Below are 18,145 nucleotides of genomic sequence, written 5' to 3' on the forward strand. Positions count from 1 at the left end.
CTATACAGTAACCCTTAGTTCCAGTAAACAGACTCCCCTTTTCCTTGAGAATCAGGTGCCTCCCTAGCTACCTCCCTCAAGCCTCGTAATGTAGGGTCCGACAGCTGAGCTGGTCTCAACTCTACCTTTGTGACCCTTCCCAGCTCCCCTTCCACAAGAGGTCTGGTATCTTCTGACAGTGCCTCACTGTCAGCTTGGGTACTACCACTCACCTCTGTCCTTGCAGTCACCCTGTCCAAGGGAACATCAGTACCTACCAGCAGCTGTGGCTCATCTTCAGGCTCACTGCTACAGAGTAGCTCCCTTCCTGAAATAGTCATCTCACCTGCCCTGGCTTCAGGTGTGGGGTCTGTTTGAGTCTCCCCAGGCTACCAGCCCCACATGCCCATCTCCAGGCCTGTGTGCAACTGCATGCACACAAGGTACTGCATTACTAAAATCATTCCCTATCAAGACATCTGCAGGGATATCCTCAAAACACACTTACTTGCCTGCTTCCTTTTCCACCCTCCCAGTCAAGGTGAGCCCTACTCAAGGGTATTTGGAATGTGGTCCCTCCTAAAGTTCTGACTGGAGTAGACTGCCCAAGCAAGCAGTGCTCCTCTATAACCATTGCAGGCTTCACAATGGTTAGGTCATTGGCTGTGTCGCTCTTAGCAGTGGCCTGTTTCCTCATCTACTAAGATAGGATATAACCTCTTGTGGTAGTTTGATACCCTTGTTGTCTCCAGACAACTTACCACCAGCATTCTGTCATTAACACTTGCTGGCTCCTCTACCTTTTGTTCCCCACATTGCCTCCATGGACATCTATATGCTACATGGACCCACTGGTTACATTTAAAACATTTAACCCATGATCATGGCCGTGTACCTGAACTAGTTGCTTCCCCTGTTACTGGCAGACTCTGTTGGGGTGGTTTAGGCTGTCCACCATGGGTTCCCTTAGACCCATGTGCAGCACTGGGTATCCTTTTCCTCTGCAGTGATACCCTGCTTGCTAGGTATAGGTCCCCCCCCCCCCAATCATCTGTGGTGTTGCACTGCCTATCTGCCAATCAGATTCTCATTTCCACAGGCAAAGTGCTAAGGGCTTGTTCTCTCACCGAAAGGTCTGTCAGCCCTTCAAATGTGGTGGCCTGACACTTACTCACCCACCTATGAAAATAAGTGCTTAACTCAGCAACATAATTACTCGCACTTTCATTTGCCTTGCGCCTATGCTCATGAAACCTTTTTCTATAAGCTTCAGGTATTTGCTTAAATTATAATACAGTTAAAGCATTTAAGTTATCAGTATCAGACAATTTAGAAACAGCAGTTACGGCTTTACCATGGAGTAAGGGGGTCAGGAACCATACCCACAGTACCTATCAAACAGAGTAAGGGAAGTTTCCCACATGCCCCCTGGTCAAATTTCCTCTAGTAGTTGAAGAATTACATATTGCCTTCTGTTGGTTTCTTGCTGTTACTTGCATTTACATGCATGCATACCAGAGTAAATTTAACTACTTTTGTGACCAACTAGTCTTATTACTGCATTATACTAAGTACAATAAATACACCGAGACAAATTGCTTCAGTTATAAAACGCATTTTCCTATTATATTTTCCTTTCGGATCTACAAGCATGCACAGATGCTGTCAGCTCTCTATGGCAAATTCCCAAAACTCATTTATACACACTCATATTTATACCAAAAAGTCTGATATTTTTCTCAGTCTGATGTACTAAAATCTTCCTTTGTATAACACTTTTCTTTGTTCTTAGTTATCTGAAAAGTGGTGTTCCAGCACCATCTGAAACTTGATGTTCCAACTCTATCTTGCTTGATGTTACATCTCTTTACTTCATTGATGTCCTTCCAGCTGCCACCTGCGCAGCTATTTTTACAGACTTTATTTCTCAATAACATACTTCTTTACATGGATGCCAATATCCAATTAAGCTATGCCAGCACACTTACTACTTCCTATTTTTCTGAATTTTATATAATTCCTAAATTAACCCTTTATATTTCATATAATTCTTGCAGCTTTTTATTCAAGCTAATGATCATGCTAGTGAAAAGACAGTGAACTATTAATCTTTCAGTAGTACAAATACCACCTTGGATCACCATTGAAAAAAGCCTCTAGCCTAGTGGGGCAAACAGGGTCAAAGGATGAATAAATAAATCAAAAATATGGGATTAGGCTAATTACAGAAGGACAACAGCCAATAAGTATGTATATCTGATTTCACATCAGTAGTACAAGCATAATGTACTAACTCAAATTCTGACCATTTTAAATGTAGGCCTGCTTAATGGGCTTGTCTGTTTCAACGCTGTAAGGGTAGCACAAATTACTTTACTGAAAACTACGAGAGACTCAAAGGCTTTTCGGTGATTTGAGGGAAGCTCACTGTGAAGAACCTAAGAACATATGTCCTGGAAAAATTGGATGGGGGTGGGGTGGGGGGCAGCTGTCCTAGGCTTGCTGCTAAAGTCAGCCACATCATTCAGTCTATCTGCAAGCTATTTTTTGGTCATGTTACACAGTGATAACAATGAATATATACACAGAGGAATATGGCACCTGCAATTTTTTTATAACAACAAAGCTAAAAATTGTAAAGTCCACAACAAACATAATCTTTCCTTGTCGTACAGGGTAGTTTCTCCCCTAGAAAATTAATCTGGTACTAAAACATATAGGAGTACCTCGCCTTGCTTGGAATGTCAGGGCTGTTCAACTTACTTCCCAATACTTTAATTAAAACCAGTTCAGACTGTTCACTACATTTCTTCATTTCCACTACTTTCTCTGCCCCAAACCATGAAATCTCTCATTGACGTTTTCCTTTTAAATCTTGGTGTTCAAGATCAGCTTACAAGACACAGGTTACACGTACTACTCTAGACATGCAACCACTGCTTACAGTTTCACAACCTGACAGTGTCTTGTTGAGTTCAGTAATAAAAACAGGTGATACAAGGAGTTGGCAGTTAGCAAAATTACTAAATTTAGGAAAGGAACTCATAACACACCCAAAAGAGGGATACACCAGCTCACTGAAACGTTGTGCTGTGACAATTGTTCTTATGTAATTTATGTTAATGTCTTCTTCTCTGGCTATGAACACATATGTTGATGCCTCGGGCTTGGGTCATGCTGAAAGGGGTACTTGGACTGACCCGTTTGGCAAATGAAAAAAATAAATAAAACAAAAACTGCTTATATGAATAACACAGATAACTTACTGCAACAACAAATGCATTACATTCTTGTGCTAGTCTGTCCACCTTGTTACCTCTTTCAAAAAGACAACTGTCAGCTGTTAAGTTTAACACTTAAAAAGAGTGGGAAGGATCTGGCAAAAACAACTCTGAACTATTAACAAAACCCTGCTATTTTCCTACCTTGTACTGTAAATTTAAATGCAGCACTATGACAAATCAGGGAAATTCAGTGAAAATGAAACTGAGACACTAGCTGTGAGGTGTTTTAAAGAAGCCAATTACTCACGGCACAATAACAGTTATTTAAATGCAAAAAAAAAAAAAAAAAAAGGCAAGTACTATATCTGAGCTGTCTTAACACCCGTACACTATAGTGCATTGCAGGAACCATGTGAAATGGCAAGACTGAAAAACAAGATTATGCCAATATGGCAGCTCCCCCATGTTGGCCATTTTGGGCTCCAAGTACATAAAACATTAAAAAGAAATAAATAAAAACTAGGACCGGCTTTGATGCCTTTTTTTTTTTTTTTTTAAATCATCAAGCTGGAGTCACTCCATTATATAGTAGGTCTACCGGGGTAGCAAATTTACTAAATCTATGCAGCTGCAGACTTATTGTGAATGGGCAATACTGTAACAGATGAATAAAATCTGACACCTCTGGATGACAGAGACTGACCGGGAGAAAAGTGTTTGCAGTTATTGCAAGCACTTTCTGCAGCTGAAAGACAGCCTTCTTTTACAGACACTGTTGTGAGCCCTAACAGCACATGCCCGTAAATTATCAGAAAACAGTAAGACTATGATGCAGATTCACAAAGTAACAGTAATTCCCAAGTACTGGGATTAGCAAACAGACCTTAGACAATACAAACGCATTTTAATCTAATTTTATGGGGGGACAGTGCAGTGTAGGGATAAAATAATGCAAACAAAAAAAAAGGCAAATTTGTGTCAGTATGTCCACCCTGAACAAGTTACTTGCAGTTACAATGCAATCAAAATTAGTAATAACTACTTACTGCCTTACTGAGCAGAATGTTGTACAACACAAAGAAAATACAACTTTTCAGCTTCTATCCAAAGTATTCTTTTTAAAGGAAAGCACAACTTGGGAACACAAATACAGTGTTTTTGCTTCATAGTATCTTTGCATTTCACAAGTTTTTTAATCCATCAAAACATTTGAAGTTCCTATTATTATTTTACCACAAATGGCTGGCACAGGGCCTAGCAAACTAATCTGATCTCGTTTTATTGCTCTGCCTTCTGGAAAGACATTAAGTCCCATTTATAATACCAGAAATACAAATAACACGTGATAACTCATCTAAAAAGAATGGCAGTAGTGCGAATAACAGAAAATGTACATAACTGGAACCAGATTACTTTTCAATCTTTGCCTGAATTACCCCAACCAGCACTGTTCTCAGAGCTGCAGTTGTACATCTTAAAAAAAAAATGGAGTAGCTGAACTGCATGTTTTTCTAAAGCTGTCAATCTATAGTTCTGCAAAAGCACTGACACTTTCCCCAACACTCTCCCTGACATACAAATAGGTTCATAGGTAGGAGCTAGGCTATTGGCCCTGGGGCCTATACAAGCCCAGCCAAAAAGGGACCCTGGCTTTTGCCACCCAAGAAAGTGCCACTGTCGAGCAGAGCCACAGAGGTGATCCCTGGGGAGAATTTCCTATTTCCCATCCAATCATCAAGATTTTTCTTGAAGAGTGCTAATGAGGAGCTTTGTTTGATATAGATGGGTAGTTTATTCCAGAGTATGGAAAGTCTCTGGGACAGGAATCTATCCCTCAAGCATGTTCTGTTTATTGTGGTGACAAGGTTTTAGGTCCCTAGAGCATGTAGCTTGGAGGGATTGGGATTTCTTTAAGTGGAGCATGTCCAACAGCTCTGGGTTTGACATAGCTTTGTATGTTAGGCAGAGATCACCTCGGAGTAGGAGATATGTGACAGTAAAGCTGTAGTTTTTTGAGACGGTCTGTGTAGGGCATCTGTTTGAGGCCGGTAATCCTCTTTGTCAGGTATTTCTGTGACCTTTCCAGTTGTTGTAGAGGTCTTGTGAGGTACATACCAAAAGGGGCGTTGTACTCTATAATGGGTCTAATGAGTGATGAGTAGAGGGGAACAATGACCTCTTTTTCTGAATGAGAAACCTTTTTTGATGAGGTGTGCCATGTAGAAGGATTTCCTGACTACTGTGGCGATGTGATTATCAAAGGAGAGACTACTGTCCACCTGTGTCCCAAGGTCTCTTACACACTTTCGGTGTTAAGTATACTACCGCCTATGTTGTAGTTCATGGGTACAGAGTTTTTACCAAAGGGGATGGCAATGCACTTTTTGGCATTGAGCTTGAGGCCATGGCTTTGACACCAGGCATCTGTCTCAGTGAGGCCCTTTTGTAGGATGTCCACATCGTTAGGAGTTTCGATTATGGCTCCTAGTTTGTAGTCATCTGCGAACTTCGTTAGCCAAAGACCTTCTGTGTTAGCCTGTACTTCAGAGAAGTAGATACCAAACAGGAGAGGACCCAGGACTGAACCATGTGGTACTCCACTTGTCACTGGTCTGAAGTCGGATTTGGAGTCTGCTACTTTCGCTGTGTGGGTTCTGTCAGTGAGCCAGTTGGCAACCCATCTTGTGACATAGGGATTTATACCTAGCTTAGTGAGTTTATCTATAATTCCAGAGTGGGGGATGGTGTTGAAAGCCTTGGCAAGATCTAGATAGGCTGTGTGAACCACCTTACCCTTGTCTATGGCTTTGGTGACTGCTTCAAAGAAGTCTATCAGGTTTAGGAGACATGATCTGCCTTTTACAAACCCGAACTGGGTGGGGTCCAGAGTTTGGAGATTACCAATGTCTTTGTTTATAAATTCCATGATGATACATTCCATGGCCTTGCAGACCAGGCTCCTCAAGCTAATGGGGCGGTAGTTCCCGAGGTCCATGGTGGCTCCCCCCTTGTGGAATGGGATAACAGTCACTGTGCGCCATTCAGCAGGCACAAAGCCTGAGGTGAGGCTATGATTGACCATGGTACTTAGGTGGGGTGCCAGTTCGTTCTGTAGCGCATGTAGAATGCAGCCTGGGATGTGTTCTGGTCCCATGGATGCTGTGTTCTTGGCTTTGGAGAGTGTGGTTTTTACCTGTGCAGGCGTGATTACAGGAACTTTGCATTCTTCTGGTATAGAGATGGGCTCTTTAGGGGGTGAGAGGGTGGTAAAGTTAGCACTGAACCTATCTGCCAGGATTTTGGCAATATCAGTTGGGTCTGTATATTTAGTGCCATTGTGCTATATCAGAGCAGATCTGAGTTTTGCCAGAAATTCTTGACATAGCTATAGAATGCTTTGTGGTTGTCTTTGGAATCAGTGGCGATTTTGTTTTCGTAACTAGCTTTGGAGGATTTTATCAGGGATCGCAGTTTCTTACTGAGGCTGACCAGGGAACTCCTCCACTCATGGGACTTTACTCTCTTTTTGCAACAGTTTCTTCCTTCTGTTGTACAGTTTGTTTATGGCAGGGGACCACCAGATTGGCTTCCTTTTTTTGGAGGATAGCATCTTGGTTCTGTTTGGGATAGCATGATCCATGTACTCTTGTAAGTGCTTATAAAGTGCAATTGTGTAGGATTCAGTAGTCGTAACTGTATTGTCCATCTGCATGGGTGTGATGAAGTTCACCACTTCTGTCTTACGAAGCATGAAGTTGGCTTTGGAGAAATTTTTTACCATGGTTTCCTTAATGGGGGGTGGGGGCAGGATGTGGATATCTAGGGTAATTAGCTTATGGTCAAATCGGACCAATGAGACGTTGACTTCAGGTGTGGAACACCGGTCAGTCATGTTGGTAATGACTGGATCTAGGATATTGTTGCCCCTGGTGGGGGTGTGGATAAGTTGATCCAGGGCATTGGAGTTTATGAATTCCAGAAAGCGTTAAGCGAAGGAGTTGGTACACGAGTAGTTTTCCCAGTTAATGTTAGGGTAGTTGAAATCGCCCATTATTAGGGTGTTTGGTTGAACCCTAATATTTTCCAGTACAACAAGAAAAGAGGAGTGGGAATCCTGGGGCATGGTGGGTGATCTGTAGCAAGCTACATTTGGATTGCAGTTTTGCCCAGAATTAGTTGCACTTGGTTAACCTCGGCTGCATTATGCTGAGCAACTAGCCCGGAGGTGTGGATAATAGACAGAGGTTCATGGCTAACCTGCACAGGGGGTAAGACTGGGCCCCCCCCCATTTGATTCGTACCTTGGGAATAATGGTCAGAGGAAGGAACACGTACACAAAGAGGGAGTTCCAGGGGAAGGTCAAGGCATCCACCTTCCACGCTAGGAGGTGACACATCCTTGTACACAACTTTTGCAGCTGGTGGTCGAGGTGTGAGGCAAAGAGATCCACTTCTGGAGTCCCCCACTCCTGAGTGATTTGCAGAAAGATTTCCCTGTGGAGCTGCCATTTGTGGGGGCCAGTAAGTTTCTGCTTAGGTGGTCTGCCAGGTTGTTGTTGACACCTGGTAGATATTGGGCAATTAGGTGTAGACCCATGGATGTGGCTATAAGCCAGAGGTTCATGGCTAACCTGCACAGGGGGTAAGATTGCCCCCCCCCCATTTGTTGATATACCACATTACTGTGGTGTTGTCTGTTTTTATAAGGAGAAACCCTGGCCTGAGATGGGGTTTGAAAGATGTCAGAGTCTTTTGCACTGCCATCATTTCTTTCTGACTGATGTGCAAGTGAAGTTGCTGGGCATCCCAAAGACCTTAGGTGCACCTGCCTGCTAGATGAGCATCCCAAGCAATGTCTGAGGCATTGGTGGTGATGGTCTGGCCAGAAATGGAGGAGGAAGAAGGGGAGACCCTTGTTCCTGGCACAGGCCTCTGCCCACCAGAGAAATGATATGACAATAAATCAGGAGTGGTTATTAACGCCTGCTGCTTCAAAGAAGTTGTAAAAAACATGGAAACTACTTCTGCTACTCCCCAGTATCTACACTGGGAAGATGAATGCTTCCCAAACCTTCATGTTGTGAAAATGTGCTGTATTTGTACAAAAGTAATTTACTTTTATACCTAGCATGTCATGTGATCTCTGTGCTTAGAATGCAGCACAATACTACCTCAAAACGGTTACAATCCAGAATGCAGCACAATACTACCACAATCCAGAATGCAGCACAATACTACCTCAAAACGGTTACAATCCAGAAGACTATTAGCTTTTTTACTGACGCACAAATATCTTTCTGCATTACACTTTCCTACTTTTGTTGTTGTACTGCTCTCCCCATGAGTCACTGTGACATACTAGCACTTCTTCAAAACCATAACAATATCAGTGCAACAAACTGCATTATGACCTAACCTACTCTAATTCTCTCATGTAACTATTCTCCAAACTACATCCTCAACTCAACTAATATTACTATGCAGCAACATTACTTTTAAGATTTCTAATTTTTTCTACACAGTTAAAAAGTACTGTTTATATCTTAATGTTTTAGATAACTTTCTTTATAAAAGGAACTACCACAGATGTGTGTGTGTGTGTATGTATGTATGTATGTATGTATGTATGTGCACGCACACACACGGAGATGTATATAGATGCCATTTAACTCTAAAACCCTATGATGAAATGAAAAAAGATCTACTTGGATCACTGTTCTACACCTGTCAATTAACTAACTACAGTGGTTGCTCTCTATGCTATGCAAACGCCTGAAACACTACTGCCTTTGAAGACGTTGCACCAGCAATTACATACACAAGTACCTCCCCAGGTGTGCAGTAGCATGTCCCACCTCAAGCCCATTTATTCATGTTGTTGTCTTTGCCGGCCTCATGAATATTCATCGGGTATTTGGCACTTAGCTCGAGGGGGCACTACGATTACATCATTTTTTTTTTTTTTTTACATTGTGCAGTACGGCACACCTCCCACAACCCCTGCATATGAAATATACCAACTCTAAGATTGCACTACATTGAGGAAAAGGGTAAATTGTATGCATGATGTCACTGTCAAATCTGCACAACCATTATTTGAGTACATCACAGTCTTTTGGGATGTCAATCATGCAAGTGACACCCACATCTGCGTGAACCACCCAGGGAGATACACATGTAAAGCATCACCGTTGCACCTTCAGAAAAGAATACCTCCAACAAACAGGCCACCGTCCAAAAAGATGTAGTCAACCACATGCACCAATACTTTTTCTTTTCCTCTATGCAACAAAGAGGGTGAAGAAAAGTTCCACCACACTGTGCACTTTTCTTGTTTTAAATAGCAGCTGCCGATATCAGCATAACTGAGGATTAATTATGCAAAACTGTGGCTTGTACATGACTAGGTGGGCTTTTCACTTTCTGTGATTACGAACCAAAGGAATGAAGGTTTATAAAGTAAAAGTTAGTTTCTGGTAACTAAAGCATATTGTAAAGAAAAAAAAGAAACCACATTGTTGATTTACACTGTGGGTAAATGTGGTCCCTTCCTTTAATGGCAGATGGTGGGTCTATAACCTTAAATATAGTCCTTTCGTCATAAAATAAGTCAACAACTTCCACATATTTTAATGTGACTGAAAGTGCACTGTATTTTCAATGTTATGAGCCAAAGAAACAGGTAATCAGTATTCTACGTCTAAAAGAAAACAAAAGCCTGTTAAAGTTTTAGAAAAGTGGTGTAGTAGCAGTATACCTATGTTACTGCATTCCCAGTGCAGCATATGGTTTACATCTAGCACACCAAAAAATATCCCATGTACAGAAATAGAATGAGAAAGTGAACTATTTAATCTCTTTTCTGGTGAAGAGTTACACACTCACTTGATTAAAGGGGTAGGTAGCCTCCTTGCAAAGAATATGAATCAAACAGTGACTCAATTATTCAGAGCTGCTCCTGGTTTGGCTACTTGCCTGAGATTTTGACTGAACCTGCTGCATCTAAAGCCATCCACTGCTAAAAGAAGAAAAATAAGTATAATTTGCACTTCTGCTGATTATTTTTACTGTAATTCATAAGGATCATGTATTAACTGTTGCATTTTTCCACTTTAGTAGAGTTTCAAAGCTGAAATGTTTCCACTGTTTTAGCACTTAATTACACGGTGTCTGCCAGTTTTATAGGACAGTAGTACTTTGGTTTTAGAGCTCAAGTGCAAGAAACCACACAATCAATTTTATACAAAAAGGTTTTTCTGACTGTATCTTGTGGTAGAAGTCTGCTGCAGCAAACCTATCTGAGCTGGGGCTGCTGGCTGAAAGCTTACTGCGCATTTTCCTGATTGGTCTGTATGCCTTGCTGTTGTAAAACTTGTTTTTCTGATTCTATACAAGCCCAGTATTTTGTGCTAAGCTGCTTTCCACACAGGGGTGGTTAGCACTACCCTGTATACATGTAAAAACTATCAAGTTACAATTTCCCTTAGAACAACTACTCTGCAACCTTCTCCAGTCCCCCTGCTGCTCTAGGAACATCAGAGTTGCACACAGATCAACATTGACTTGTTGCAACACCATTTTTTGTCCATGTGCTATCACCCCAGTTCAGTTAAATCTCCATACTCTTCTCCCTGGTTAAACCCATAGTAAAAAACCTGAAACCATGGACAGAAACGTTTCTGCTATCTCTGTGGCCAGCCTGGTGGACATGCACATCCTGAGGCAATGAAGCAATTGTCTTATGTACACTGAAACCCACTTAATCCTGAAACAAAACACACGCAGTACGTGAGAAATGTAGTTACATTATAAAAATTGAGACACGACTTTCACATACTACCAAATCAAATGAAAAATAGGTTGTCTGCACACGTACATCATTTTCCTCACTAAATAAAGTTTCAACACATAAACCTACATATGCGGAGGTACTCAGAACTAACTTACCAGCACGTCAGAGACCTCCCGTACACTGCCCGCAGAAACCACATGCAAACTAAACCAAGTCAAAAACCACCACTACACACAAAAATACAAATCACCATGTCTCCACAAGCAAGCTGCCAAGGTGAAACATCACACAAATATCTTGGTCATAGGAGACTCCCTTGTGAGATACACGGACGGCCCTCTCACTTGGTTAGATAAAGACAGGGTTACAGCCATTTGTCTGTCTGGGGACAGGATCAAACAGGCACTCAGGTCACTCAATAACATGTTCCAGTATGACTCAGTCATAATCCATGTGGGTGTGAATGACCAAAGACATACCTCCCCGGATTACATGAAGAGAAACATGGTGGACCTCTCAGAATATGTGATACAGGCTGATATGGGCCTCACACCGAGCAGCATTCTACCCTCACCAAGAATGATAATACAATACAAACAGAACACAACTGACTTCGGTAATTGGCTTATCTATTGGCATCGTTCCAAGGGGATCCCGTATTTGTCAGTCTGGGACAACATGATTGACAGACCACCCTGCTTTGGCAGAAATGGTCAGCACCTGTCACCGCTGGCCTTTCGAATACTGGCCAAGGCATTACCCACCCCATAGTGCCTTTTTAGGCAGTGCAAAATGTGCAGACCTACCAATGTAACAAATTCTTCTCATGCCAAGCTAAAGGTACTACTGCTCAATGACGGGAGTCTTAACAAGAAACTGCACTCCCTAAAAGCTCTCCTTGCCCTAAAGAATACAGACATTTTTGCAGTTAGAGATGTGGTTCACGGTTGCAGAAATAACCCAGCAGTGAAAGGCTATAACATCTATCACACATTCAGACCACCCTCTGAAAAGGAAAACAAAAAAAAGCAAAAAACAAGAGGAGAAGGCGTTTCAATTTATATAAAAAGCGATCACACCTCTAGAGTGATCAAGCAGGATGACACGCATGAGCTATTCCAGTCCAGCTGACAATAGGCAAAAACCCCCACCATATCATAGCTAGCTACAGGTCCCCAACCATGAAACAAAACCATGAAAACTACTCTGCATACCTGAAATTCCTAGAACACTTGCAATTCAGCCCAACACACTACTCATGGGCGATTATGACTACCCTTCCAAAAATAGGGAAACATATACAACCACCAACATGCAGGTTCTAAGATTCCTGGACTTCGTAAATATAAATGCTCTGGTTGGAACAGCTTAGCTGCACTCCCACTAGGCGCTCAAATATCCTTGGCATAGTACTTATAAACATGGGGAAGTGATGCCCCCCAGCATAATGTCCTTAGTGGATCACATTTATTTCAAAGGAGATCAATTTAACGGTAGAACCCCCATCGAACCCTAAAGAATTTTTTTCCAAGGCAAATTACCTCCTATTAAGTGATAAGCACAGGCAATTTTAAAGCTCCCCCTAACCCTGAAAACTCAACACCTATTCAGAAGTACACACAAATGCCCTGTACAGCTACTTAAACAACTGCATAGAAACAGCAGTACCTGACCGAACTAAATCCAGGTCTAGCCATAAAAAACAAGCCACCCTGCTGGACCTCTGGCATAAACAATACAACAGAAGGAAGAAATTCCTGTCTACTAGTAAGTAGGATGGAGCACAACAGAAAAAAAAAATCCCTGACTAGTCTCAACAGTCAAATCAGGGAAGCAGACAAGTCTTCAAAAACGATACACAAGACTAAAATATCCTCCTAAGCGGGTCTATATTAAAACCTTGAAGCATCAGCTCTACGAACACCTAAATGCCAACCCGTAAACAGTGAAAGCTGAAAACCGTGAATGGCCACTTCTGCCAATTTTTTCACAAGGAAAATTTTGCTTGGTCGCAGAACAGACAAAACTTTCAAAACCCTAATGACACCCCCTAACTAAATATACAAACTCTGAGATTGCTCTAGATTGGAGAAAAGGGCAATTAGGTGTTCGGAGAGCTGAAGCTTCCAGGTTCTAATCTAGACCCACCTAAGCAAAGAATAATCACAAAGTATTTTTTTTATATGTCCGAAATCTTAAGTGAAACACTCAACAATGTGTTGAGTTGGCAGTAGCTATATTCAGCTAGAATAAATAGCAAACCTGATGGTCGATAAATTCAGCTCAAATTTCACCCCATCAACACCTCTGGTCACTCCCTAAAAAATAATCCCTACCATTCCGTTGCCTGTTATCACAAAAGAGCAAGTCATCACTGTACTCTCTAAAGCTAGAAACACAGCATCAATGGGCCCCGATGGAACCCCAGGATGCCTATTACAGTGCCTTGAAATATGAACTAGAAGACCCACTTGGATCCATTTTTAACCACAGACTTCAGAAAGGCTTTGTCCCAGTAGACTGGAGAATGGCAACAGTCATCCCTCTGCACAAGGGGGGGACCATCAACTGACCCACAAGTCTGACTAGCCTAATATGCAAGGCTACGGAAAAGATAATCATGGATCTGATTAACAAAGAAAAAATAAATCTCCTGAGCCTAGAACCAACCCAGTTCTGCTTCATCAAGGGCCAGGCCTGACTGCTCAATCTGGTAGACTTCTTTGAGATGAATGAGGGTAAGACAATGGCAATAGCCAGGGTACCTTTTTTGACTGTGCTTGTATAGGCCCCAGGGCTGATAGCCTAGTACCTACCTATGTGTATACCACCTACCTTGACCTGGCACCAAGGCATCTGACACAATACCCCACTCGGATATCATAGATAAACTCACAAAATTAGGCATAAACCTCTCTGTTACCAGATAGCTAGCCCAATGGCTCACAGATAGGACACACGTTGTTAGAGTGTGGGAATTCATATCTAGCAAGAGGCCAGTCACCAGTGGGGTAGCACAAGACTCAGTGCTGGGCCCCATCCTGTTTGGAATAAACTTCTCAGATGTCAAGGCAAATGTAGACAGCCTTTGACTGACCAAGTTAGCTGATGATTGCAAGTTGGGTGCAATCATTAACTTCCCAAATGATATTGATATCCTATACAAAGGTCTGACGCAGACTAAATGACTGGTGTCAGAGCCATGGACTCAAACTAAATGTGAAGTGCATAATAATACTGTTTGAGAAATCAAATTCTTCTGCAAATTACAACACTGATAAGTCAGTAATCTGAACTTTGACCACCATGTGTCCACAGTGATGAGGAAATTCTTCTACGTGGCTCAGCTTGTAAGTAAGGGCATGGCATTCAGCTCTAAGTATGTGATAATACCACTGCACTCAGCCCCTCATCAGACTAATAATAAAGCACAATGCATCCTTTCGCATGTACCCTGTCAGGCACCTGCAACAGTCGGACCATCCTCAGAGGTTTCTCACCAAAAAATATGCGGACTGATTAAAAACCTTATCACTATATTCAGTTTCTTACCGATTACTTAGGGGTGAACTGTGTCACACCTATAAGGCCGTCTCTGACCCAGCCCTGCTGGAAATGTTGCACATTCGCAAAACTACCTGCTGGATAGTTACCTGTTCCAAAGATCTAAACCGGATCTCTGACAGGAATAGATCATGACGGAGATACAGATGTGTGTCCCAGAGACTGCCCCTCCTCTGGAACACACTTCCTATTCACGTGAAGCACAGCCACTCCCTGCCCATCTTCAAGCACAACTTGGACCGATGGATGGAAACCGCAAATTCACTCTTGGGGTAACACCCATGGCCCTTATGGACAGAGGCAGTCTGTAAAAGTAGTCAAAACCCTGCCTGATGACCCTTATCTTTCTCTTAGGGATAGAAAATTGGGCAAAGTCTAGGTAAAACTGACCAGGGGCTTGTAAAGCCTTGAGCCATTACGCCTAATAATCTCCTATTAATCTATAAGAGAATTTTTTTTTTTCGAAATATGATCCAGATTATTCAATAATGTGGTGGTGGTCGATGAGCAACAGAATCTTATTTTGTAAGCAATGTACATAATTTATTAATACCACCTAACAGAACAAGTAAGTTATTAAAATGTTAAAAAAATTACTTCTGCTACTGCAGTTCTTGAAAAAGGCAGGTAAGCTCAATGGGTTGAATTACACAAAATGAAAGTATTGAATGTCATGTGCCTGCCTGTACAGTTTCCCTAGTTACTCACAAAAATGCCTTGATGCAATAACTTTCCAGAGTGAAGAATTTGACATTTTTATGTTAGTATTCACATACTCCTTGGCTATCAACTACACCAATGTTTGTCAACTAAGCTAAAAACTGCCCTCCTGGTGAAATCTTCACTTTACATACCAAGCAATCCACAATGATAATCATCACTGCATTTAATCTGGTGATGCTGCTTTAAACAATAATGGACTTAAACAGCAAATTTTGTAAAAACAGTTACAGAATAATATGCATGCCATTTTATACCTTCTTCGTTCAGCATCCTGTGGATCAGTACCAGGCAAGCTAATAGTAATTGAGGATGGCGCTCCAACATCATAGCGTTTCACCGTCTTCCTGCACACTTTCACCTTCACGAGGATGGTATGGATCAGGTTTGCAATTACTGCAACAGCAGGCTGCAAGATCTCAGGAAAGAATGTTGCAAAAGCAAAATGGTCAGACATGTCCCCCCGACCTCTGCTATGTTTCTGGTAAAAACGAAGGTATATCCAGCTAGAAAGGATGCCAAAACCGTATGAGGCCAGCATATTAGTTTCAACAAGTGGTGTAAGCTTCAGAACTCCAAATGCCAGCAGCAAAAGCATAGGAACTACTCTCATACGTACCTGTGGAACTTTCAAGGCAATAGTATCACCCATAGTCTGCTTAAGGGCTACAAGAACACCTCCAAGAAAGCCAAGCATACCATGGATGTGGACTCTGAAAAGGTAGTCCAGATTAAAAGTTGTGATATAGGTAAGCAAGTAAGACAAGCCTCCCAAAATGCCAACTGATACATTCACAACTGCAAAGAAAATAAGAAGTTCTAATGCTCCCCAGAGAGGTTCCAAAAGCCTGCCAGCCAATACCACTGTACCGAGGCTGAGGGCAACGTCCCAGATGTGATACTCAACAACAGGATGAGTGACCAAAGTCCAGATCCAGAAATTTGGAGGAAAGAGGAAACCTGGAGTTACTCCAAGTGCAAAAACGATATCTACCACAAAGGACACAACGTACAAAACCACCACAGTGGCACATATTGACTTCACCACCACACTGGTGCTAGCGAGAGCTGAGAGAAAATGCTGACGGGCGACTGGTAAATACCTGTTCATCTCTGTGTTTTTAGGCACAAGTACACTTATATGACACAAACACTATAAAAATAATAACTACACAGGAAACATGGCAATGCTCTCCACTGCGCATCAGTTATGGCACAAAACAGTAGTCTTTAAAAAGTCCAAAAAGTCTGGAAAACCAACTGTTAATAGACGAAAACACGTATATTGTGACTGCCCAACAAGATGGAACGCCCTCATCAGCTTCAGCGGAGTAGCATCTTGACGTGAGCACCGCAAAGAACCATGGTCGTGACTAGTTTCCAATGGCAGACGGGACTTCACATCGTCACTACCGGGATCATGGAGCGAGGAAAGGAGTGGTTAAGAAAGACTCCGCTACAGTATAGAATATGTAGCAAGAAAGAGAAATTGTAGTAGCATCTTCTGGTATAATCTGTCATTCGGTACAGGATATGTTCAAGTCCATATCTCTCAATCAATCGGGGATTTTTTTATTTTAAATATTATTGCCGTTGACCTGGGTCATTTCCAGGATGCAAGACTGCGTATACATTTGCTGGCGTAAAAGAAGGCCATAACTTTAATTGTTGCATTATATATTCATTATAATTCACCACCTTTTCGCTAAAAGTCACCTGTTTTAGGCGGGATTAAGACTGGAAGAATTAAAATTTAGATCAAATCCAGGGGTATTTGAGATCAAGTGCATTTTGTCAGTGACGAGCTCGTCCATTTTTAAATAACTGGTAGTTATATAGAAGTAAGGTGTATATCTGTATTTTGTAATACATGTGGTGTTATAGTTTAATAATTAATTTTTATCTGAAATGTTTACATATAAAACTTGTTTGTTACATGTGCAAAATGCTTAGGCAGTGCACCTTTGTCGGCGTGATATAATTTTGTGTAAAAAGTAATTTTTTTTTTGTATTAAGTGGGAGCTGTCGATAACTTTGCGAATGTTAGCTGTGTAGGTTGGCCATAAAACTGTGTGAATAATTATTTATTGTAAGCTATTCTGTAACATTGGTTTAAAGTTAAACTCTACAGATACATTGGCTGATAATAAATTAGTCCCTGTGGTTAATCGTTTTTTCTGTGCTAGTTTGTTTATAATTGTTGGTTCAGTCGTGAGAAACCTGTATGTCCTATTTGGGGGGGGGGTGTGTGTGTGTATATATATATATATATATATATATATATATATATATATATATATATATGCATTTTATGTTAAGCAAAATTACCAGTGTGTGACTGAACGCGTAAAAGTGGATATTTTTGTTTAATATGTTTTTCTGCGCGTTTTTCAAGTAAATGTATTTATGCTGTGCTTATTTATATTTTCTTTTTTTTACTACCTGCTATACCTATTGTGTAACTTTGAATGTATTTTGGAGCTTTTCTCCCCAAGGACTCCATTGAAAACGGGTTCATTATGGCCCAATGGACTATCCTGGTAAACCAACTGCAATAAATGTGTATTGTTTGCGAGGTTGAAATACTGTTAAAGAACCCCTGAAAATTGTATTTTTTAACTTGCCACATAGTTCTTCACAATTCATGTGTCAGGACCATAACTAGCCTCTATTGCCCTTGGGGCAAACATTCAGACCAAATTTTATTTTCTTGGAAAGCTGTTTCTTGACCATGATGCTGTGTGAGGCCGCAGCTGATGAGGTAATGCTGTATTATGTGTTGCTTTATCTCAGTTCCATTCATTTAGAATGGAAGTAGTGAGAGATGCTGTCAGGTTTGACAATCCTCGATGGAAATGAAAGTGCC

General features: G+C 41.4%; 2 protein-coding genes across 2 annotated transcripts in view; both read right to left on the reverse strand.

Annotated features, from left to right (window-relative positions):
• Positions 1–17,120, reverse strand: part of TMEM115 (transmembrane protein 115) — a 233,515-nt gene extending 216,395 nt beyond the window's left edge. Inside the window, exon 1 of the mRNA XM_044078160.1 lies at positions 15,537–17,120. Within this exon, the coding sequence (XP_043934095.1) occupies positions 15,537–16,390 (854 nt within the window). The 5' untranslated portion in view covers positions 16,391–17,120. The remainder of the gene's footprint in view (positions 1–15,536) is intronic.
• Positions 1–18,145, reverse strand: part of LOC122807148 (transmembrane reductase CYB561D2) — a 902,611-nt gene that overhangs the window by 444,128 nt on the left and 440,338 nt on the right. The gene's annotated exons all lie outside the window — the stretch shown is intronic.

This window comes from Protopterus annectens, chromosome 7.part0, assembly GCF_019279795.1.
Source record: "Protopterus annectens isolate FY-2018-M chromosome 7.part0, PAN1.0, whole genome shotgun sequence".
In the NCBI taxonomy this organism is placed as follows: domain Eukaryota; kingdom Metazoa; phylum Chordata; order Ceratodontiformes; family Protopteridae; genus Protopterus; species Protopterus annectens.